Genomic DNA, 25811 nt, shown 5'->3' with positions numbered 1-25811 from the left:
GCCTTTACCATGTTGAATATATTTTTTTGCTGAAATGTGTTTTTCTGTCAATTTAGGTAGTTCTTATATTCTTATATTTGACTTAATTTCAGGAGGAATGGGAGGTGTGTTGTCCATCTTTATACAGCCTATACAGTCTGTGCTGTGATATAGCTTCAGCTTCAATGATGCTGACTCAAGTGAGATCACTTGAGGAAGTGTATTTAATTCCATGTTGTTCCGTAAGCATCCACAAAAGTCTGTATACAACTGTTATTCAGTCATACTTCTCTAAACCTAAAAACAGACTTTGCCATGTAATATCAGTGGATATCCCCTAGATTTGGCTTTTGCTGATTTATCTACCTGCCACTTTAAAGGTTCAGTGTGTAGAATTTAATGACATCTAGTGGTGAAGTTGCATGTTGCAGCTGATTACCCCTCACCTCACCCTCCCCTTCCAAACATAAAAAAGAACCTGTGGTAGTCTTCAGTTGTCATGGAAACTCAAAAGGTTTAATTTGTCCAGTCTAGACTAATGTAAAAAACATTGTGGCCTTCATACAGAGACCTACTCCTGTAAATATAAAGTATTAAAATCTAAAGGACTCCTTCCAGAGAAAAGAAAACAACGATTCATACAATTTAGATGAAACACATCATTGAAAACATCACTTGGATCATTTCATATTCAGTTTCTGCCAATAGATCCCTTTCACCTAAATCTTACACACTGGACCTTTAACTAGTTAGCATGCTGTGCCCATGCTCTCATTAGCTAAATGAGTTTACAATGCGAACAGCAGCTAGAATTAATTTGGGGATTCACTTGCTACTGGTCCATGTTGACTAAAACTATTGTTAGCAACACTAGCAGCTCTGAGGCAGCACATTAAGCTGAATCTTAATAACACGATCTAACATGGTTGCATAGTCAATGAATGATAGCATTGTGATATTTCCTCTCAGCTTAACCTTTTGGTAGTTTTTCCTAATTAGCATCAAAATTAAGTTTTGCAGGTGTTCTTTCCTAAACCAGAGTACTGGATAGAATAAAGGTTGCTGACATAATAAATAGTTGAATATGACATATGACAGTCAGGAGGATTTATCACTGAAATCTGTTTTTATTTAATGACAATCCTTCCAATACTTGAGCTGTTTCAGTCTGGACCAGACTGTATACAAAGATGGACAACATGAATGCTCCCCAAAAGGGAAGCCTAAGCATCTTGATCGCCTCCTGGTGGTAGTATAGGTCATAAATCCCGCCTCCTGCTCCTTCTCCAAAATGATTTCTGTCATTTTAGGTAGTCCTCGTCACACTGTTGTATTTACAAGTGTTGAAATGGGGTGAAATATCATGATTGACAGTTAAGATTGACTCGTGATTGGTCGAACTTGTGTATCAACAGGACTTAGATACTTTGGCTCCATTTCCTGATCAATACTGCACAGACTGCAGCTTCAAATGCACAAGATGGCGGCTTTCTTATCCAGATTGGCTTCATTTCTGAATTGTGGGAGGAAGTGGAGACATGTTGTCCATCTTTATATGTGCAGTATCTTACTGCCCAGGTAGCATAGCTTAACACTGATACTATATTATATAGTTATCATTTAAATATTGCTCATATTTCCAATTAGATGTCAGAGGCAAAGCACAAGAGACCAGGAATAAAACATTCATCAAACAGTTGTATATGTAAAGCTTTTGGGTTTAATATGGCAATTCTCACCAGCAGATAGAATCAACACAAGGGATTCAATCCAGCTAAGTAAAATAAACGCACCACGTGGAGATCAGGACACTACAAAGTTACACCTCTGATTCATCATCAAAAAGTATCGACGGTACAGCTTGAGACAGACTACAAACACATTCTCGTCAGCTTTAGTAGTGTACAGCATCTGAAACAGGTCACACAGCAGCCGCACGCCAGGCTGTTGCAGTTGTTGCATTTGTGAAACACATCCACATAAAGATACAGCCATCGGCAAGAAATCCTCAAATACAAACAGTTACAGAACATTGTTTCTTTGCGGGTACAGTATGTGAATAAAGTCTGGTAATCATACAGGTAGCATGTATGACACAGGGATTATACTACAACACGGTATATATACAGCAGTAGCAGCGGGTCGATAGCTGACAAACTGTGGCCTCTCGTTGTGTTTTTCCACTCTCTCTCCGTCTTGCCTCCTTGTTCACAGCTCAGCTCATGTGTTGATGAGTGTGAACACACTCTGGTGAGGCAGAAGGCAAGTGTGCTGCCGTTTTCAGTGCTCAAAACACATTGCGGTGGTGTTGCTTGATGCTCGCTCCCGTGCACAGGCAGTGGGCATATGCTGTTGACACCATGTGATGCACGTGTGGAGCCTCACGCAGAGAAAAATTAATAAATAAAAGCCCTGCAGAGGTTTGCGCAAAAACTGAGCGCTTCTCCTGTCAGGATTATAGGATCTGCATGTGCAGGTTTGCAGAATGTTAGAAAAGGTTTTTTTTTTTTTCTTCTTTTACATTTTACGCAGTGATACCCCCTATTAAAATTGAGGAAATATCAGCAGCCCAGAACAGTGGATAATGGTACTTCACAGACAAAGAACACAACGTTCTTGGCTATAAACTGCCGCTAGACACATTTTCAGAGGTTTGGAAAATGAAGAGACTTTAAAAAGCAGCTTAAAAGGACATCGCAGACTTTTTTCGGTACAATAATGAAACCGTGTGTACCTTGTTGGCAGTGGGAAACTATTCTCTACAGGAATGTCTCAAGATTTGCTATTTCATATTTTCACCTTGCACCATATGGACACCTACAAAAAGGAATCAAATCCCAGGTCGTTGTTGCTCGGTTCAAAACAGTCTAGGTAGGAGGGTTTAGAAACTGTACATTTACAATGCAGATAAACAGACAACGACCTCAGATTTGAAATTGTTTTGTGGATAATACACATTTAGTGCAAAAGCATAAGAGAGCGGGAATTCCCAGTTTTCTCAAATCTACTATTTGCATCTTGAAAAGGTCTGAGGCAGAGCAGGCTGCCGTCAAACCCCCTCCTGTCAGCATAAAATGACACATCACGACAAAACACAAATCAGCAGGAAATCGTACATCTTCCAGTTTGACTTAGGAATTCCTCTTTTTCTTTAGTTTTAATTGAATCATACAAAAATACTTGTGAGCAATCTGTCACAGTCCTTTTGATTCTCAGTGTAGTGTCCAAAGTGGGTGTATGACTAACACACACACAAACAAACTCAGTGGTTCATAACTAGGTAACGTCTGACTGTGTTCAGATAGTCCCAATGAGTCCCACGCTCCTGGCCTCAGTCATTGGGGAGTCGGTCCGTCGCGCTCCCTCCGTGGTTCAGCTGCTCCGCAGACAGACTGACTCTCCACAGATCGTCAAGCTTTCACCCGCAGTTCACGCCCTTCCATCTTGCTCCTCATCCCGTCCCTCAGGTGATCTCTGCAGGTCTCCAGGGAGGTAAAGAAACTAGTCTCTACGATCCCTCTTTCCCCTCCGAGCCCTCCGGTGGTGCTGGAGGATCCTCCGCCGTGGGCGATTGGGCCCCTCCCGGACCATCTGCACACAAAAGCCCACAAGAGGCAATAACAAATACAGTATGTTGCTGTTATTTTCATGTCAAAGGAACTGTCTAAAGCTTTGGTTGATCAATACCAATGACTTCATGGTTATTACATCACCAGCTGTTGACATTTTTTAGTTATGAGTCATTTTACAGCTTCTATTGTGTGAATAAACACTTCTGAGCCCCTTTCAGAACCACAAAACCAAGTGTGTTTCTTGTACATCCAAGATTAATTAGTGGATACACTGAAAATATCCAGGCACATACTGTACAAAATATTGCTATTATTTTGCAATATATCTATTGTGACTGGCTTGTGAGTTATGACTATAATATCAAGATGTTAAATAAACAGAAATTGGAATTACTTTCAAACTCGTTAGGATGATTCCCAAATTACAAATCTTTGGTTGAATTTAGTAGTACGATGAAATGATGCACACAAAGTATAGTTTTAAAAGTTGTTTTTTTTTTACCTCTGCAAAAGTGGTTTTGTTGTCAGCAATAATACAGAAAAAAAAGAGCAGAATTTATTTCTATGACACTTGTTGGGTCAGGAAACAGACCATTATATTTCGGTGCAGATCCGGATCAAAGGGGGATCTTGGAAGTTTTTCATTTTGGTCAACATTGTGAGATGTAAAATTTTTCCGGGGACTGATGTCTTTGAGAAATTCGGTGCAGTTTGATTGAATTTAAGGAGACAGTGGGGCCTTGGCAGAGGTATGCGCTCTGTTGTTCTAGTTGTCCTTGTCTTTCTGTCTCTGCGCCTTGTGACCACGGTCATGCTAGACTTAAGATGACTCCTCCCTGGAAGTTTCCATCCGTAAAATATTTGCTATACCTTCGTCTGAGCCTGGCAGCACTCTGGGTAATTGGAAGCAGGAACGAGAACAGACATTTTGGGGGGCAAGTGAGAAAAAGGGCACAATTCACATTTGAGGGAGGGTTGTCTGTATCATATATTGATAAAGATCTATCAATATACAACAAACTAGTAGAATGAATCAGAGCCTACATTCAAAATGATGCAGTTACTGTTTGAGGCAGGACGCTACAGGCACAAATATTGTATTTTCATGTACTGGTCAGTTTTGACATTTTGGACTATTTTGCTTCCATGTCTTCTTTCATCTTTCATCTTATTTCAACATTTTTTGATGTAAGTCATTAACTGGAGAAGTTCTGTGGTGATATGTCTCAGTTAACTTTTTATCCTATTCACCTGCAGTGGCAAATGTATGCAAATTAGTTAAAGTAGTAGTGTCTCCCCATAATACAGAACATTAGCTTGTGCCCTAACTTATTACATTAGCTAGTAGCTCATGCATCTAATCACAGTTTTACTTTGTCTTGTGCTCTTTACTAAAATGACAAAAAGTACAAATAGTCAACTTTACCTTTGAGGGTCATCTCAGCTAGTTTAAGAGGCAGGTCTCCAGGGTTTACGCCTGCTGGAGAGCCCAGTATGTCAGGCAGCGCGTTTCTCCTCCCCGAGCGTCCCGAGGAGGCAAAGTCCAACACCGGCTCTACTTCCGTCATCTCAGGACACCTGTACGACAGAGAGACAAAAGAGTGTATAGTGTTAATATTTCATTTTATGTTGTTGAAGATAGTGCTCTCCAACTTTTGGAATTCATCCAATAAGCTTGCAACAATATTTGGTAAAGCAGGTCTCTGATATATATAAATAAATAAATGATCATGTAGTTTTAGTCAAATTAAAACAATATGATTTTAACATTGTATTATTAAGTGCATGGTAAATACAGTTAATTTACTTAATAATACATTCTTAATGATACATCCACCCTTAACCTCTGTGTGTGTGTGTTTAACTTAATTCCAGAAGAAAAAATAAAAAAGCGTCAGTTTAGAAATCTGAGAGGTTGATTGTCTATTGTCTATTATATCTTGACCTTAGACACAGGACTTTTTGTAAACTGTCTGCAGAAGGTCTTTATTTGTTATAATGTAGACTTCAGTTCCTGTTTAGGATTTACTCACTTAGTTTATTCTATGTTATAATAATGCTGGACACACTATGGTGCATGAAATTACCTATTTATTTACCTATAAGCAAGAAAGGTACAGTACAAGTCATTTGTTTAATATTGAGAATGTGCATTATTATTGATATATCGTACAATGAGGAAAATTATGGTTCAGTCTCTTATTTTCATGTGAATTTTAGCTTGATGTAGAAATGATTGATATGAATAACACAGGAGTCAGTGGTTGTGTTTGCATGTACTGTGGAGAAAACCCCTGTGTAGGACAGTAACTATACAGCATGCTTCAAGTACATTTTAAATGATCTGGTTAGCCCATTTCTTTCCTCCACACTCATGTTTGCCCTGCTCATTTTAAGATGATTAGTTTGGATTGAATCATTGATCTCAAAACATTATAGTGTTGGGTGATACAGAGGCTGACAGCAGCAGTGATGTCTTATCTGGACCCATCTCAGGAAACAGAGTTTGAACGTAAAATAAAAGATTTATCACTGAAGCGGAGGATGTGTCTGTCTGGGCTCATGGCAACACTGGTGATCGGCTGAGTTACACATGCACAAAGAGCGAGCCGGTGTTGCTATGGCAACAATACAGAAAAAGCACCACTGGCAGGTAAACATATGACTTGAATCCATTCTTTCACTATCTCACATGCTCTTCCCAGTCTCCCTCTTTTGTTGTGTTGCTTTGCTTTAAATAACCAGGCCATTCTGTGGAGCAGAATCCCATCTCCCATCGCCCTCTCACAACAAAGGAATGACATCTGAGTTAATGCAGCTCAAAAACCCAACACACACGCGCGCACACGAAACTGAACATGCACACAATGTAGATCTCCAGTAGAAGGGCCACAGGTTGGCCATCTGTTAGCCTCAAGGGCTATTGTAGCTCAGACATGGAGCTCATATGAGCCACAGTCATTCACTGTGTAACATTTCTCACAATAACATCACCAGCATAATTTCCTTCAACACAGTTGCATGTTAACAATGAAACCTGTGCCTCAGCACACAGCGTAAGGATAATGTCAGTTCAGTGAAATAACACTGACTGCCTGGTTTTATTTGAAAAGGGGCAGCATTTTGAACCAAATTTATCATTATCAATTTAATTGTGCTGCTTGCAATTACAATACATGCCTGACTGACTAACACACACACACACACACTGAGCAGGATAAACATAGAGTGAGATACAAATAATTAATGCACTAATGATTTATTGATGTTTACTGTGGTGAACGCCCTCACTATAATATAACCAGGACCAAAGCCAGGCTTTGTGACACACTTAGGTATACTGGTAATTGTTATAGCTAATTTGTTAGATTAATTCATATTTTATTTATTTAGGGGTTGTCTAAGAATGTACCTGATTCAGACAACCCATCACCCACCCTGTGACCCAGTGGTAAAGTGGATATATATAATGGATGGATGGATGTATAGCTGACTGTATTTTACATTATGAAGATATGACTTATAGAACATAAATATGATTCTGATTCATCTTCATTTGAATGAGCCAATGTTGATTCATGAAATTCTGAGATTGATTTGTTTTACAATACTGTGAAAATGCCACAAATCTCCGAAACCATTTATCCGCATCTTCTGGATTCATCATCTGCAAAAGTGGGTTTCCTTTACCCAGCCAGGGTTGTTGACTGGACGCAGAGCATCTGCACCACACTCTCTGGACTAAATAAAACAAAATACTTGTTGGTCATGTTAAAAATAAAAGTACATTGAAAGCAGTAACTAGTTTGGGTTAAATTCGGTTAGAGGGTTTTGTTAGCAAAGTGAACAACAATATCTTAGCTTAGCATCAGCTAGATGTAGCAACTAGTGTACCCCGTCCTCACACTTTTATTTCAGGTCCTCTTGTTTCAAACAAACAGTAAGACAGTATGACAGTACATGATGATTATGTTCTCAAAAGGAGAATGTAAAGTCCCTGCTGCCTTACACCCAAAGTTCCTGTATAAATACTGAGGACATGGCCTCAATGTCCTCGGGGACAGATACAGCAGTCTAAAGTATGTTTCCACCCCAGGAACCTTCACCCAGAACTGGGAACATTTACAAGATCTCCCTTTCCACTATAGGGACCAAGGTCTAAAGAAAGGGCAAATCTTTTACCCCCAAAAAGTACTTTACAAAAATGCCAGAAGCTTTGGATTGGTTGGCCAGCATTTTACTTCAGCTGTGATTTTAAAACCTGTAGCTGTGTGAAAAGTTTTATGAATATTGTTCTCTTGTATCGATATTATGGAGCCACAGAAGAGACCTTGAAACAGATGAGCTTACAATGAAGTCTAGGACCTGCTTTGGATATTTGCTAAGGATATTCAGAGGAGATGGGAAAAGGGCATGATAAGGTGCATTTAAAGATTTGATTTGTATTGAAAGAGGTGAACAATAGTCTGCAAGAACCTTTTGGTTCCTTGAAAACAATTCCTCGAACTTAAAGCTGTGGGTTACTTTTTGTTTTATATCAGGTCTTTGACTTGAAGTGTGCTGTAGTTAAGTGATCTGTGGTTGCATTATTAGATCAGGAGGTTCGTACTGTCGGCATCCAGAGCATAGTTTTCCATAGGCCTCACATATCAGAGAACAACAAAAGGAGTCTGAAGCAGCAGAAACAGAAAACGCTCCGGTCTCTTCTTCCTGCTTCAGCTGTGTGACAGGCTTGTCAAGCTGAACATCTGATTTCCAGAGAAAAGCTGTGATTTTACTGTTAATCTGGATAATTAAAAGTGGACAGGCTGATATACTTACTTGCTATAGTTTCAGCTTTATATTGACCTTTTTATTTAATACCACATACTGGCCAAAAAATCACTCACTGCTGATGTGACAGCTTCCAGTATGATGTGAGAGGATTTTCCTCAACAGCTTCAGGGTTTTAATCTGCATCGATAACCTGCAGTGGCAGCAGTTTAGAGACTTTCAAAGTAAATATTAACGCCAGCTTTCAGTGGCTTCAATCCAGAGACATCAGTGTCAATAACAGCCTTGGAAAACCACCAATAGTCTTGTCCTAATTAGAACATCTGGTTGGTCACTTCCATTAAGCCGTTGCATGAAACAGTGAACCGTTTTATTTTAGCTGCTTACCCAACAACAGTTTAGATGGGATTATCTTGTCAAGAAAATTGACCTAGTTCCAAAGATGTCCACGCCGGCTCAGTCAGACACAGGAACAAGCTGCAGGTGTGTTACGCAACAAGGTCGAGTTATAAAAGTCTTTTGATGGAAGGACTGCCAAGAGGTCAAGGGTTGTTTACAGAGAGAGAGCAGAGATGCTGACTAGAAATAAATACAATACTTTCTGTTATCTTTCAAACATGTGATAGCTCCGCAATTAAATAAGACATCATTAATGCTGCAAATTGCTACCTGGGCTATTTCTAAGCAAAGCGACCTCTATAATTTTGCAGCAAATTATACTGCATGTACTTGAAACATCCTCTGTCTTGCAGGGCTATTGTGTAAATAATGGTGCAGCTAAAATGATCCTCTGATATTTTGCCAGTTGGACGTGCACAAATGAAGAAAAAGCCCTTTCACTCGTCTTCTGAGTGTTTAACGGAGCAGATGTGTTGAATCGCTGAACTCAAGCAGCCCATCACATTCAGTGTTGAAGGGTAATTCTGACCACAACAGCACAGGATATTGTCTCCAATCAAACGGCTCAGTGCTCTCAACGCCAACGAGAGCGGCTCTATTCACAAGAAGCTTCACCGGCTTTTCAAGAGATTGCCAGCTATTCTAAATGGAAATACAGTGACCCTGAGCAAGACAGCTCGTCGCTGACAGTGAATGGGGGTTTTCAGCACCACGGACAGAGCAACAGAAAGAAGGCGAGGAAAAAACAAAAAGCGATGCTGAGGGCTCGATAGCTTAGCAACCAAAAACACACATGATGCTTCTTCTGTTGTGGAGAAAATGTCCAAACCAGACTCTTCTGAAGAACCTGGCAAATAAATAGTCTCATGCTTCAGTCAGAAGCTGCACACCTTTCTGCATTCCAGTCACACGTGCCCACCAGTCCATCAATTCTAAAAAGAGGGTCTGCGTTGGTTTGCTGTTCCTCACATGCGTGTCTGATCCCACATTTCATTAGGTAGAGTGGTTGTGCCTGGAGCATGCACAGTCGACGTGCACGGTTAGCACAGTAACACATTTTTTGGCTAAACCTGGACACCCACATAGCGGTCCTAACGGACACGGGTTGATTATAGGGCTGTAATTTATTATTCTAAATTCGAACATTCATTCCAAGTCCAACTGTACGGACCTGTTCTATTTCCTGATTCTGCAGAGGGTGCCCACTGTCAGCTTGATGTATGTTCTCTTGACCTACCAGTAAAATAAGCCAGTAATGTTGCTTGCACTACGGTCCATAATGTTTTCACCGTCCAGGCAGACAGTCAGAAGTCATAGTTTCAGCTGCAGTTGTAACATCAATGTAATTCTTTATCTCACTCATTCACTTTTTAGTCTGTGTAGCGGTATCTGTTGTGTGTGAGAGTGACCTCCATGTGTGTGCATCCCGTCACCACTATAAATTAGATTAATTCCGTGGGAAACGCTGAACATCAAGTGTTGAACCCTGCACAGGGAGGGTTTTAATATTCAGACAAATTGTGTATCAGGTCAAATTTGTTTAAACTGGATTTTTGAGAGAACTGACAGCCCTAGTGGATGAGGACCTTTACATCGTGAGGACGATATCAAACCCCAGTGGACTGGTGAACACAGAAACTATGAATTTGCCTTTAGGATCCTCTGTTCAATTCAGTGTTAAAAACTAATGCACCAACATATATCCAAGTAAATTTCCACTTATAGAACTGGTTTAATGGCGGTGATTGTAACAAGTGTGTGCAAGTTTAGAAGTCTGAGAAAATGCAGTAGATTTGCAATTCATGCTTTTTAGTACAAGTATCAAAATTGTATTTTTTCAATATTTTATTGTGAGCATTAATATTCCCATGAAACCGTTTTCCTTTAAAGAGAAGGAGCCATATTTCTCAGGTGTGAAATCTTAAGCAGTTTGCAGAGATATATCAGTGCCAAAAATAATTCAGTGTAACATATCAATTAATTTATACTTATGATTGAACCTGGTTTCATTCCCATGTTTGTCTATTTGGATACACACTGAACATTATCAGTCCTTGGCTAAGCAGTTAGCAAGCAGTTTCCTATTTTCCCCTGCAGCATGGCATGAAGCAACCACATCTGGGTTCATGTTAGTGTCCATCTGATGAATGCATGTCCAGCATCCACGCTCTTTAACCTCTGCTTCTGTGTCCACCCACTGTTGACAATTATATCCGGCTCTTTAGCAGCTAAATGCACCTCTACATCCACCAGCTACAACTGCTTTGTCTGGGCAGGTATTACACATGGCTTATAAGAGCTTTCTCTATTGTCTACAATACCACAGCAATGACCCCAAAGACGCTAAAATGCCCAGTGAAGGTGAGGATACTGCAGTCTTTAATAGTTTTCATTGAATTTGACATTATAAAATACCCTTTTTACAATGTATGAGGTCATTTGATATGTTTGCAGCTGCTTTAACATTGAGTTTTTGCTGAATTATAAAACTGAGTTGAATAGAATCAGAACTTGGCTGGGCAATATCAGTAATGCAGCAGAATTTTCATCGATATCATAATAACAAAAGTCCTATATATATCAATATAATGCTAAATGCACTGTCCAAGCATAGTGAGGAGGTATAACACATTGAATAATATCATTAACAACTGATATACCTCAGAAGGGTTTCTGCAAATTTCAACCTGTTAAACCTAAGACTTCATAAAATCTTTTATACACCACAATGATTGACATTTAAGACCTGTGTCAAGTACGACAGGTGTGAAGGAATATCAGAGTCCAAATCAATCACTAACTGAAGATAAGCTGAAGTAGCCTTGAAGAGAATAAACTTCAAAACACCACGTTATCTAGCAGGCAGAGACACTAGATACAGTATCTATACCCTTTCCCACAAACTAAATGTGCAGTAATCCATTCTGCCCAAGGTATTTGTAGACGATCGGTTGCATGTCGGACTTTTGGTAGTTTTATTACAGCGTGCTAATATCTGTATCATTGAGAAAGAACAACACACAGAAACATTACAAATGCATGATGCCAAAACATCTCTCTTAAAAAAGTGCAACAGAAAATGTATCTGAACTGATTGATCTGTACTTTTAAATATCTGACACACAATAGTTTTACATTTAAATATCTGACACACAATAGTTTTACATAAGACTTACATATATATAATATTTGTAAAATTATCATTTACAATTATCAATAAAAGTAATGAGATGTCGATATAATTACTGATATTGAGGGGTGTGAAATTTTTATCTCAATATCATTTATTGGCTTATCACTTTTATCAAAACTGTATATATGGCACATAGGACATTTTTGACACATGTTGACACATAGTTGCGTAAAGGAAGCATTTAAGGACGCACCTGCTAAACAATAATGTCTGAAAAAATTATGTTTGAAAATGTCATGTCCATTATAGTCAGTGGTTATGTCAGAAGCAATGTGGCATGTTTTATTTATTCTCAACTCCCCGAGTGATTGCAAACACTTGGAAACAGTGATGTGTTCTGCACTGCAGGACAGAGCGACGGGAAAACCGCTCTCAAAATGGGTCAGGAAAACTCTGATGTCTGATTTTCATGTCTCAAAAATTCCTTTTTTTACAAAGACAAACAGCAGTTACTTAGAAAAAAGCCATGAGAGTCACAATCCATAGCTCTGACTGAAACTGTACCAGATCATAAATCTGACATTCCACATACGCAATCTCGTCTCTATCAGCCTGTGCAGTATTCACACAGTTGTTCATCACATGAGCTATGTTTGTGAAAAACTGAAAATAGCCATACCATGCATGTACTATTCATTCCTCCATATTTCAAAACCCTTATTTCAAAGTTGAACAAATTCTGGAGTTAATTTTGGGCAGAAAAACCAACAAGCCTTGGTTGTCCTGCTTTAAGGAACCGGTAACCCCCGGTAATCTGAGAATGGAAGTTCATTCCTAACCTTGGGAGCACATCTGCATAAAATATTCTTCCCTCAAGGTTAATTTACAAATTTTTATTTACGACTGTGTCTCTTAAGGCTAATGTGACCACATGAACTCAGACCTGCAGACAAAATACTCTGTCTGTGTGTCTCGCTGAAGGAGGCCGTGCAATATGAGCAGAAGCTTGAAAAAGAAAAACAGAACATGTACGCAAAGCTTGTCAGGATGATCAACTGCATCACTGAGGCCTATGCGATTCATGCATTAAAATTACACATGAAGCAACTACTTATGTGATACGATTCAATATTGCGACAGATTGTGATTCAACATGAGTTGATTGAACATAGTGCTGCTGTGACGACTTGCATAGATGCTATAGACTGTATATGATATCATTTCCTGTTTGATTTTGATAAGTCTCCAGTTTTTCTGTTCACCTGTTTTCAATTATCAAAAATCATTATGATCTGACATTCTCGTATTTATACCCCCTGTGAGTCACTTCCTGTTTGCCAGATTGTCTGTTCTGCTAGCACACTATTGTTCCTATTCATTTCCTTGTGTACGACCTAGCCACCAGTTTCCTTATGGTAAATGATCTGTATTTATACAGTGCTTTGCTAGTCTTGGTGACAACTCAAAGTACTTTACAGTACAGTTGTGTATGTATTGCAACCCATTCACATATACATTCATACAGTGCATCTTTGTGCAGCACGGTCATACACCGCCAGCACAGCCGTCAGGGGTTCAGTATCTTGCCGTAATGGGGGAGAAAGGGATCGAACCAACCGCGATTCTGGGTAGTGTATAACCCGCTTTGAGCCACAGCTTCCACGATCCTGGTGTGTGCCATGGTAGACTGTCAGTTTTTGTTCATTGACAAAGGTGAGATATACAGTACTTGCTTTTAACTATTCATAAGCATATGCATCATGGCTGTCTCGCATGCCCTGTGACTTTTCCTCAGAATTGAAAGCAAATTATACACAAGATGCAGTACCAACATAAAGGTAGGGGCAGTAGAGAGTCCTTGACAGGGTCATTGGTCACATCATCAGCAGGAGGAATGGCAGAGCTGCATTAGTAGAACAAGAAAAGTAAATGTGCAGTTTTCCCAACATGATCATCCCTTTGTCTTAATCTTAACATTCGCTAAATGTTCATTTCCTCGAATGTCGCCCATCTTTGTTTATGAGTACTGCACGCAAACCCAATAGAGATAGAAAGATTGGTCTAAGTCAAAGATCATGCAGCAGAGTGATCTACAATCTTTAGTCTGAGTTCTGAGGTGTGGCCTCTCTCCAGTAAAAGGCAAAGTACAGTAGCAAGAATGTGAACAACAACTTTCCTTGTTGGGACAGTAAACTTTGGTACTTTGTACTTCTCATTGTTTTGTGTGATCCTTGCAATTGAAGCAGATTTTGAGTTTTGGCCATCACAGCTATTAAACGCAATATAATGCAAAGAAATATGATGCCATGCAGTTCACTAGGGTGCAAACCATTCACCGTCTTGTCTTATATTCTAAAATGAAATATCAGCACTGGCATATGCATTATTTAAAAAGACAAATCCACTACAGATTACTTCTCTCCAAACAGGAGACAATGACAGCGATCAGTTCTCTAAGCCAAACAGCCTGGTCCTGCCGCTGCCTGAGGCTGACCTCTATTCTGCTTCTGAGTCTCAACACTCAGCCACAGTCGCTGCACAGACCACAGCTTCACGATATATATCTATACAACACAAATCTGTGCATGTAACACATGAACCGGCAGTGATTCAATTAAGCATCATCGCATTTTCTGGTGATTTGTGACATTGTTTTAATTACAACTCGTCTTTTATGTGATCATTTCACTCTGTTCATCTGTCTCATTAATTACACTCGTGCTTTCACTAGTAACAAGGAATGATAATATATTCCTCACCAGACAGCCTCGCCACAGCAAATCCAAACCCTACGTGTCCATCCAGTGTGTGTAGTCTTTGTGCTGCCACTGTATCCCTCCCCTCTCCTATGGTATTAGTCAGACAGAGGAAGACTATGGGGGTTTAGGTCAGGAAACTGTCTGCCTGCCTGACAAGTCGCTGCAGAAGAAATTATGTTTACACAGTCGGCGCAGACAGGAGAAGTTTTAGATGAATAAATAATGCCTGGGATTAAGTCCCTTGCTATTTTTAGTCGCTCATACCCTGTGATTATTCCCTGTCCTTCTCCCCACTTTTTTCACTGTTATCCTAAAGCTTAACGTGCTCTAGCTGCCATGGAAACCGCACCATTGTTATGAAGGCAGCTGTATAGTGGAGGAGGGGAGCCAGAGAAGACACAGACTATCTTTAAGCTGCTTTGGTTTTTTTCTGCTCATGGAGAAAATGATGTCATGCTAACATCTTGATTTGAGCTTAACATGAAGTTGTTGTCGCTGCAATGACAACAGGAACGCAAGAAAAACAGCAGAGAATGTGGGATGTGAAAATTTAGTTAAAATGATTAAATAGAAGAAAATGCATGAGATGAGATTTATGCAGCGGCAATACTATCACAGTATATGTAAAAACAAAACATCTGCAAAAGAGTGGAAGAAAAATTAAACAGGCTTCACCCATCACATTAACAAGTGCATCTTAGGCCAATGCACAAAAACATGGAAGGTGAAGCACGGCTCTGACAGCAGCAGCAGCAGCAGCAGCAGCAGAGAGCGAGAGAGACAATCCGAGAGGTGAGACTCATCTAATGAGACGGCGTGATCACAGCTTCCGCTCAGATCTCACAAACATCCCGGGCGGATCTTCCTGCCTCCTCCGCTGATCCGCGCAGATCTTTTCCTCACTATGGCTGCCTTGCTTTCAAGTTTCAGGAGCCAGTTCACGCAGACGAAAACACACCAGCGCAATCCTTCCACATTGTAGATAATTTGCTGGGTGGGTGTGGCGGCGGGCTGGAGGGAAAACTTGTCTTCTGAGACATCTCTTTGCGTGTACAGTATAAGCTGAAATGTCTTGAAAACTGAAGGATTTTGCAAGTCTTTTAACAAAAATCCCTCTGTTAATATCAACCTTTTCACATAAAATCTGATTGATGTGACCTGTGGTGGTTTGAATTCATCCAAGCAGCAACTGTCCAGTCGTTGTGCACGGCTGTAAACTCAAGGCAAACTTTCAAGGAGATCACTATCTCAGGAGTTTGTAGGGTGGCCATTAAAACCACAAGAGCTGAAGTGTAACAGGGACTTTGCTCTAGTATCAGCTGCAAATATTAGCATTGCCTGGCTGTTAATTCCAAAGTCAAGGAAGGCGTGTCATGTTAACATTGTTACCATAAGGCTAACAGAGAAAAAATTTGTTGTGCAAGGTTGTGTCATGTTAGAAAATGGTGTTGGCCCCCTCGAATCTTGTCTTTCCAAGTTGACGTATTCGTTGCGTCTTCTATAGCTACTGTCAGACATGCTGAACTATTTCAGTGTAAAAGACACTAACGAAGATGCCAAGAGAGTTTGTGGTGATGAGACCCAATGCCTGTGTCAACCTGCTGTAAACAAAATCATGTGCTCTCCACAGCATAATTAATATGTTACATCCTGCTGCACCACCCGTCACCTGAATCCTGCTAAGGATTTGTTGAGCAGAGAATTGAGCTTACGGAACTAGCATTAATTAGCTTGCTACAGTGGATATGCCATTGAGCCTTACTTTCGAAATAATAGTAATATGAAAATGTTGAGTGTTAAATTTGTCACACCCCTGTAAACTACACGTGGGACATGTTATATTGAAAAGTATGACAGGATTAGAAGGTTTAAATAAAGTTCAGTTCTTAGATTCGATTTATACATTAATACATTTCAGAAACATTTTAGAGGCTCGATCTGCTGAACACTATGATTGTTATTTGTATCAGGAACCGCCTATGCTACCAGGAAGTTAAGCACTCGGGTGATATCATTCATACAGCTCAACTATATCAGTCCGAAGAACGGTCCTTCAAATAGCATCCATAAGCAAACTGCCCTTTCTGTTATCAACTGCATGTGCAATAATAACAAGCCATTTACGCAAAATTAGGCCGACACGGTGGTTTCCACACTGACAAATGAGACAGTTTGAGCCGCTTTCCAAAAGGGTCAATCACAACAACAGAGCACCCAGCTATTCAAAACAATTAGCACATTTGACAGAGAGCTGTAAAGAATGGCTGGCAGGCAGCGCTGACAGAGGCCTCCAGTTCTAATTGAGCACTGATTAATAAAAATACTGACCGCACACAAGTGGCGCTCCACTTCCATCCATTAGAGCGGTCAAACATGAGAAAATCACTTTGTTCTAATCCAACAAGAACGTCCTATTTCTGGTGGCTGCACACGTGACACCACTGTTGCTGTTGGTGTTGTAACCCTACTGTGAGTCTGTTTGGACTGAGTGAAAGTAACAGCAGGTTCGCTGCCTCAGGCTTCATCCACAAACAACTGGCATTAGCCTCAGCTACCAGTGTAGAGGGCAACATGGATATTTAATTACAAGCGTTGCTGACCTTGTTGTCTTTGCTAGCAACTGTTGTGAAGTGAAATTTTGCATTTGACTGCTGTCATGTGTCAAACACAAGCTGATATTTACGCAATCTGATTCCTGTGAACACACGCATGCCCTGTGTACGAGTGGTCATGTGACATGCGCTTTAGTAGTACAGTGTACCTGTTTGGTTTGATTGCAGACTGTGAAAACGGCTGCATGTCTTCCATGAGCCCTGCTGGAGTTTATTTAAATAAGAAGCAATAAGAGACATTTTCTTGCTTCAACATATAATGAGGTGAATGTCAATTGCTATCTGCTTCACTTTCTTTTCATTTCATTGTTCTGTTCAGATGAAATGCTTTTCCTCAGGGGAAGAATGTGACAGCGGGAACTTCCCTGTCATCAGCTGCAGAGCATTTTCACTGCACATGCACACCAGATTGTGTGTGTTTAAAAAAAAAAAAAAACTGGTATTCTGGCCTGACTTTCAGAATGTTGGGATCAAGGTCCATCTTTGGTGTTAGAAGGATTTATGACACTTGTTGGAGAGCTTACTGCAGTAAACTTGATGAGTTGTCAACCTAAGACATACACAGTGATACTTCGTGGGGCAGCTGTGGCGTCGAGTGGTCGTCCTCCAACCAGAAGGTCGGCAGCTCAACCCCCAGTCTTCCACATCTGCATGCTGATGTGTGGGCAAGATGCTGAACCCTGAATTGCCCCTCTTCGAACAAAAAGTGCTGCTAATAGAAGCACTGTGTGAATGGGTGAATAGAACACTGTACTGTGAAGCACTTTGAGTGGTCATCAAGACTAGAAAAGCTCTTTACAAATACAAACCACACCAATTCTACTTTATCATCCAAAAAGTGTGAGGGAGAGTTGAAGGGTCAGTGATAACATAAGATGAGTTTGAGTCAAAAATCAACATGCAGACAGGATATGCATATACATTTTAGGTTCATTGTGGCTTACCCTTCATGAGGATATTATTATCTAATATGCATCACCAATAAACATCCATATAATTTATAGCAAGAATAGGTGCCTGACCCTTGGTGCCAACAATCACTGTTTTGGGACACACAGTCTAGCCAGCTATCGTGCCAACATGCAATACCGGCTATCAATACAATGCTCAAGAGAAGTACACGGAAAATAAAATCCACATCGTGATGAACAGACAGAGTTCACCAGCTGCCTCTGCTTCCGCTGTCACATTAATGTGATTTGATTGGCTAGCGCCAAGGCATGAGTGTTTGTTTAAACATAATTTGATTGGTTAATGCCTCCAAGCAGTGCTACAGAAGTCAACCATTGAGTCCTGTGTAACAGCCGTCTCTTGGACTATAAGAAATAATTATTTTAATTATCAATTTATCTGAAAATTATCTGTTGTAAAAAATTATGAAAAAACACCCATCAGATTTCCCCAGTGGCCAGTGACATCTTCAAAGTGTTTATTTTGCCAAACTGACCATCAGCCCAAAACACAAAGCTACTGAATTTATCCCAAATCTTCACAATGGAGAATGTCTGTCTATTATTTATATATAAATGACTTCAAAAATTAATTTTCAGAAACCTTCTGACACACATTAATTACTTGTAGTATCAGCCTTAATAAACCATAAATCAGCTGCACCCACAGCAGCAGTAAGGCCAAGAGAATAAATCTAGTGATGCGTCACACATGTCCAATACATATGTGACACCAGGAGGACAGTGTGCTGCTGTCATCAATATTTCAACACAAAGCTTGTTGTTTTGAGGAGTGGCACCAAGGCCATACTCCACCCCGGGCGCTCTCCAAACTAGACCATCATGTCAACAGCGATGCGACCAGGATGGTTCGGGCTGCACGTGCTGCTCCTGCATGCTGCCTACCACCCACGGGCCTCTGGCACTCTCTGACAACAAGCCGGGTAAATGGGGCATTCACTGAAATACACACAAACACACAGTACAACAAGAATTCTGCAAAGCCAGCACACACAATGCCACACTACATCAGTAGATGTCAAGTTCTTGTGTTACGTTTGTGATTCAAGCAGCAAGAGAAGAGGATTTCATCTCCCGCCGGACTTCTGCTTTTTTATCCATCCAGATTTTTACAAGTCCAGATTCAACAGAGGAGTGACGCCCTTTTCCTTTATTCTCACTCAGCTCCTCCTGGAAAATCCCAAGAATAACTCAACAGGGTGTCAGATGCCATAACCACCTCAGTTGGATCCATTATAGGAAAAAGACCTGAGATGTTGCCCCAAAAACAGTCCAGTGTCATGTAAAGTCTCTTTTCCATCCACAAGGAGATATGAATCAAAACAGAATCTTTACGTCCACACTGTCACACAGGACAAATACAGCAAACAAAGGAAACTACACTCACCAACATCAGATCGTCTGCCCATCTATGAATTGATTCTAAATGTGGCTGCAGCTATCGGTTACTTTCACTTTGGATTCATCTGCCAACTACTTTCTTGATTTGTTCAAGTCAAGTCATCAAAAGATGAAAGAAAAAAGTGGTCCATCACAAATTCCTAACATCTTATAGTTGTCATGTTGGTGTTGGCAACAAGCTTTGTAATGACATGCAAAATGATTTAAAGAAGACTTTCCATCAATCAGATCAAATTTACATCCAACAAGAACAGCACAGTTCATAACTCCGCCCTTTCTTGCCATTATGAAAAAAGGGTGAAAAAGAAATGGATCCGCCCCCTAATACAGATCTGCACCGAAATTGTATTGGTTCTTCCATGACCCATACCACATCCTTCCACCAAGTTAATGGTAACCAGCTACTAACTAACTAGACAAACAAACCCATGACAACTTCACTCCTTGGATGAGGTAACTAAAAAAAAAAAAACAATGTATAGATTTGGCAGGTGCAGCTTCAGAGAAGCATCTTCAGTGGAGACCATGCTTAATGGTGCCATCAAAATGCTATTCAAACTGCTCTTGCACACCTCACCCTCTCACTGCCACTCCACTCGCCAATCAGCAGAATGAATTCTTCAGATGGCCGATGTCTGAATGGTTTTTGAGCTGCCGTGCCTGTTTCTAGGGCAGATGAAATTCCATGCAGTAATTAAGGGGTAAAAGGAGGCAGCTGATGCTATTGTGTGGTCTAATACACTGAAAAGGTCACTGATCTGTGGACTGAATGGACGCCTTGAGAATAACAATAAAGCCTTTGTCTCCAAACAGGAACCCTCCCATCTCACCTATACTGTATCCCTTGTCATCTAATCAGTATGGACAGACGGGCAGCAGGAGAGATGACATTGACGAACCACAGTCCTTTCCCATAGAGCTGGGTGGAGGCATGCTGGAGGAAGTCTATTGAGTTATGCTGCCACCCCCATGGCTCTCTTCGGGCTGGGTTGGAGAGAAAATGGGCATGGAGACGTTGAGGTCAGATCAGTCGCACACAGCGTCTTAGGGGAAGCAGGTCCCCTCTGTTCCTATTATCATCCTCTGTCCTCTAAATCTCTGCGCAACATGTCTGGCATCTGATATTTCTCCCACACCCAGATGGGCAAACAATTGACTGACGTGTTTTCATGACACAAGTAGCCAAAGCCAAATGGCAGCCAGCCATGGGTGACAGTAAAGGGCAATGGGCTTTACAGACGCTCCAGCTCTGACTAAACTCTTTATAGGTCACTGGTCAATACAGAGGAATAATGGATGACGAGCATTTATCCAGGCAAGTTACTGTTTTCATCCTCAAAGTGGCAAAGCCCCCAATCAATGGCAATTGAATTTGGGCGCCAGGTGGTAGAAATGTGACTGTCAACCCTTTAGCTGTCGCTTATCTTGCTGCAGAGACACATTTGAAATATGTAGAATACTTTTCTTTCCTTATTTAGCAATTTTACAGCTAATGTAAAAAAGAAAAAAAGAACCAAAACATGTGTTTGCCTGCTTTTCATCTCAACAACTTATAGCCACTGTACTTTGATGGCTGTGAGTTTCCACAAATACCTCATTTCAAAACAAGCCAAACTTCTCTAATTTCTGAATGTTGTGAGAACACAAGCTGGTAGTAGCAGTAGGAGCAGTGATACGCCTGATGATCATAATGAATGTCACCTATTTTGTTTTAATTTGGAGGGGTTGTTACTAATCAGTAGTGAAAAACACATCCAATCCCCTCTATCGTTACGAAATGGGGTTAATTAGAAGTTGGTAGAAGTAGTTAAAAATAAACTACTTTAAATTGGCTGCCTGTATTAAGTTGACTTAAACACCTTAGTCTCTTTCTGGCACATCACATCAGTGTGTTTTTGGCAATTTGTCCATCACTATTTTGGTTAGTCAGGTGAGTTGTGTATTGACACACACTGTCAAATTGAATTAAGAGTAAGCTCTTAGCACAGTGTGCAGATCTTTTGTCTGGCTTGATCCATTACCTGTAGAAGGGATATGCATGTTCCAAATTCAGATCAGAGGTTAATTTGTCCGAGTAGACAAACAAGTTGGACAAACCAATGATTTGAATCAAGCACCATCCCATTTGCTTTTAGTGCTTAACAATATTCGATTTTCCATTTTGTTTCACGTAACAATGATTGCGATATTTTAAAATTGCATGTTTGTCTACTGAAAGTCTGTGTTTAGACTGAAAGTGGAACAAAGTTAGTGAGATGAAAGTCAGTGCAAATAACTGAAACATGCATCTGCACAACTCGAGTGACAAATTTGCACAAATTGCTAGCTTGCTACAGCAAACATCTGTACAAACAGGAAAAAAAACATTGATGGTCAAGTTTCAGGTCCATTTCATGCTAATGACTGTTTCTTATGTCTCTCATATATATTTCAAATGTGGCATCAGACGCATTAGTTTAGTTCAGTTTAGGATTTGGGGGTAATTCCATAACATTGATATTGATGCAAGAAATGCATGTGATATGCATGATATGTGTTTTGTATTGAAATACCAACACAAAACACTTTGGATTCAGAGCACGAATATCAGACAATCACACTGATTAAACTCAGCTTGAATACACCTTGTTCATCTGTCCGCCATGGCTCTTTAATGAGTTAGATAAGGGATGAAGATAAGCTGCTCAGTAGTGTTGGGGCCACTGGAGATTAAGCAGATTTTATTGGTAAAGCAGTTACCTGTTTACTGATTACAGTGGCTCCCTTTGTTCTCTGTAAAATATAAAGATAAAGCCAACTTTAGTTGCTCAGGACGTTAGCCATAGAGGAATGAGCAGCCACACGTCTGGCACCTCTGGGACTGCCGAATCAGAATGGAGGGGCGGAGGGCATGTGGTGCCATGTCATCTGTCTGCTATCATCTGTGTTAACACATGGTGACACGAGGTCTCGTTTCCAAGAAAGAAAAGATGTGTAGGGAGAACAGATGATAGGAAGCCAGATGATTCACCCAGTGGTGACGCAACAGAGCAGCGACGACAGTGTGAGCGAGGTACCGTCACTTCCCACAACCAAACATTGACTAAGGAAGTTTAAGTATGACATGATCTGACTGTATTTCCCAGAATAAAACGCTGCTGCTCCCACACTGCTCCATAAAATAGTTTTCACCATCTTCATCTTATTTGGTTATTGCTAATCTCAGAGCTATTTGGCACCCAGTTCATCTGAACTTTTCATTGCCAAATCAAGTAATTATTTGTAATTTTAAAAAGTAATACCACAACAGAAAATGATCAGCAGTTGCCTTAAGATCTATGAAACTTGCTTTTCCAACCTGCATTGTTTACCATTAAGGCTCATTTATACTGCCTTTAAAAAGAAAAAGAGACATGATCTAAACATCGCTGCCATCATACTTCCAAGCATCCTTTACGTTGGTTGTTGAGCAATACGTTCAGTAGAGGGCACTGCAGTCTTGAGAGCTTCTGACAACAAACATGGCAAAGGTGGAGGACGCTGTGAATGTAAGAAAGAGTCAAAAAGCGAGCAGCCTTTTTGTCCATGTATCTGGGCGAAATGACCAACTCCCAAAGTCTTTCCTCAAAAACTTTGGGTTGAAATTTCTTCCTCGCGTCCTATATTTGTCTTGCTTGTGCATCAGCTGCCCTGTTTGGTGCGTCCCTGTTTTATCTTTTTAATCCCTGGATTTGTAAGCTTTCAGAAGCTATGGTTCAAACATTGAGTATAAACTAGTCGTCAGGTTCCCATGTGGCCACTTTTACCGCTGCAGCACACCGCTGCACAACAAAGGTCTAATAAGGTCCCTGTGGCACCCAATGGCAAAAAGACAATGTTATAAGCGTGTAAACATATTTCTTTTATACACAACATTTAGAACAATTATGCAGTTATATATTGGAACCTGCTAAAAATTAATCAATTTCCATTATTGACTTTTTTATCCAGTGTCACATTCACCATCATAAATGTGCTTGAAAACTGGGTTCGTAAACACTTGAAAGCAACATGGAGGCTTGGCACAATGTTACTAAGGTCCCATTTTTTTTACTTTTTACTTTAGTGTCTCTTGTCTCTTTCACTCAGCATCTTCACTGTCCCACACAGTGCCTGTAACCTGCCAACTTATTTCCTCTTCCCCTCGAATCAGGAGACGCTCCCTCACCTCACTGTCTTACCGATGTTTCATCTTGCAGTGAGCAAACAAAGACAGATCCCGGCTATTTACGAACCACACGGCCGAACCTCGACATAGCGTTATAGCATCGCGCTAGAAAAGGACGTAAAGTTAAGAATGCCAATTACTGAGTCATGTGACCCAGCAGTGAACCTCAACTGTACCCTTATCCCCTGAAGTAAGAGCCAGATGTCGGTATGTGTTACGGATTTCTCTGTCTGGTGTGACAGCAGCTATACTGGAGCATTCAGCAGCCAAAGAGCCAGACAGTGGTGGGGTGAGACCAAAACAGGATCACAGGAAAGTTGAATCTTCAGGTGGCCAGTAGCCATCAACGTGTTATTATGTGTGCTGAATGAACGAACAGGCAACATTCTTCATAATGGGTCAGTGTTGTGTCCACTGAAAGACAAAAATGAATCTTTTTCTGAAGCTTTAAGGGAATACACAAGATATTAATATTCATAACATTAAATTTAAATATTGTGTATCTGTAAAACATTAATACTTGTTTATGAACCCTCTCACATTTACTGTTTCCAATAGTCTGTCAAGTGATGCTTTCTATTTCTCTAAATTTCATCGAGACAACAGAAGCATTTGAAGGTTAACATGAGCAGTGAGAGCAAGCACAGCCCAGACGGCCAGATCCAAATTTATCAGCGACATAAAGAACTCAAAGAAAATTCAAGGCCCAGTATTTAACCCACACGGTCTGATTGACAGGCGATCACAGAAAGACCACAACAGCTGAGCCGAAGAAATGAGACGGATTTTCAAATACCACCGAATGCACGAGTAATTAACACAGTGTGAAAACACACAAGTGGGGGAGCTGAAGCGAGAATATTCAAATCTGTGCTTCTCTTTGGGAACATTTCCAGCCTCACATTCACCTGCACACACGTGGCACTTGAATGTGATTAGATGCTCTCTCAAGGATAAGGACAATGAAAGGCCCAAAACACACACACACACACAAACTGGACAACAAAAGTAAACTTCTTCAACACAAATGAATGTGTTTTTCTGACAGAGGTGACTTGTTTTGTTGTCACATTATGTGAAAGGAGCTTTGGAATTTTTATTTTACTAAATACCAACAACTAAAATAAAAATGTATTTCATTCATTTTGCAAAACAGAAGAAAATATACTTTTGCTCCAGTTTCTAAAATATGAGACTGCTTTCCATGATTTCTCAAATAGTTTCAGCATAGGGTGATGAGATGTCTTTTATGAGGTTTTAGATATTCAGCATCTCATTGAGGTGAATCATACCTAGCAACACAGTATATCACTGCACACAGGAACAAAATGGCCCTTTGCTTTGGCCCTCAGACACAGGCATTATGTGAGCTAACTTTCATTCTAACTGCATTCTGTTCAAGTGTAATGAAACCCTTTGGATTTTCTGCTGTTGTTACTGATTCTTTTCTAACATTTAAACAATTTCACCACATCACAGGGGCCAGTCTGAAGGTCACAGTTTATGCACCTTTAGATAAACCGGTCCAGCTGATGCACACTCAGCACAGGGAGCCTGTATGGAGGTGACAGGTGGAACGCTGGAGTGAACTGTACTGTCGCTGTAGAATATTGCTCAGTATTAAGAAGCCTGCAGCTCATGTGATTACTGTGGATCACATCATTCGTTGTTTCAGCTCCTTTTGTTGTTTGGATTAGTTTCTGTGTCTAACCTCTGTGCAGTGTCCAGCATGTCTCACTGGTTCCGTCTGTATTCTCTTGTAACCTGCAGCTGCTCCTGCAGCCCGTGTGTGAGGTGGATGCTGCAGGCAGCAGCAGCAGCAGCAGCAGTCTGGTGTCCTACCTGTGGAGCAGAACAGGTGACCGTGTGTATGTGCGCAACCACTCACCAACTGATCTCAGTGCGCTTCGCCGAGGGGGGAATTAAAAACCACACGAGCAGTCCGGAGTTGGAACTAGCCACCAGACACCATGTTCAGCGGAGGAAGAGGAGGAAAAGAGAAAAGAAAGCGCAGCGTGTCAGGGAG

The 25811-nt window shown here is 40.6% G+C and overlaps 1 protein-coding gene across 2 annotated transcripts; it reads right to left on the bottom strand.

Moving 5' to 3' along the window:
* Positions 1–1676: 1676 nt before the first annotated feature.
* Positions 1677–25811, bottom strand: pkib (protein kinase (cAMP-dependent, catalytic) inhibitor beta). Of its 2 annotated transcripts, none has more exons than XM_069515989.1 (3): positions 14616–14675; positions 4978–5129; positions 1677–3570 (listed from the first exon to the last, which is right to left on the bottom strand). In XM_069515989.1, exons 2-3 carry the CDS (start codon positions 5117–5119, stop codon positions 3488–3490), a joined length of 225 nt encoding a protein of 74 aa, XP_069372090.1. In that variant the 5' UTR covers positions 5120–5129; positions 14616–14675; the 3' UTR covers positions 1677–3487. The 2 variants fall into 2 exon arrangements, with proteins under 2 accessions (XP_069372090.1, XP_019945907.1); XM_020090348.2 differs by lacking the exon at positions 14616–14675 and adding an exon at positions 25674–25811 and having other exon boundaries at positions 3341–3570.

Source organism: Paralichthys olivaceus, chromosome 20 (genome assembly GCF_024713975.1).
Source record: "Paralichthys olivaceus isolate ysfri-2021 chromosome 20, ASM2471397v2, whole genome shotgun sequence".
Classification (NCBI taxonomy): Eukaryota; Metazoa; Chordata; class Actinopteri; order Pleuronectiformes; family Paralichthyidae; genus Paralichthys; species Paralichthys olivaceus.
This window is presented reverse-complemented; position numbering and strand designations above follow the sequence as displayed.

What these genes read in the sequence shown, in the direction of transcription:
- pkib (XM_020090348.2), bottom strand. Translation starts at nt 5,119, where the DNA reads ATGACGGAAGTAGAGCCGGTGTTGGACTTTGCCTCCTCGGGACGCTCG. An exon ending in AGCTGAGATGACCCTCAAAG is followed by an intron (nt 3,571 to 4,977) that starts GTAAAGTTGACT and finishes TTTTGTGTGCAG; the next exon opens with ATGGTCCGGGAGGGGCCCAA.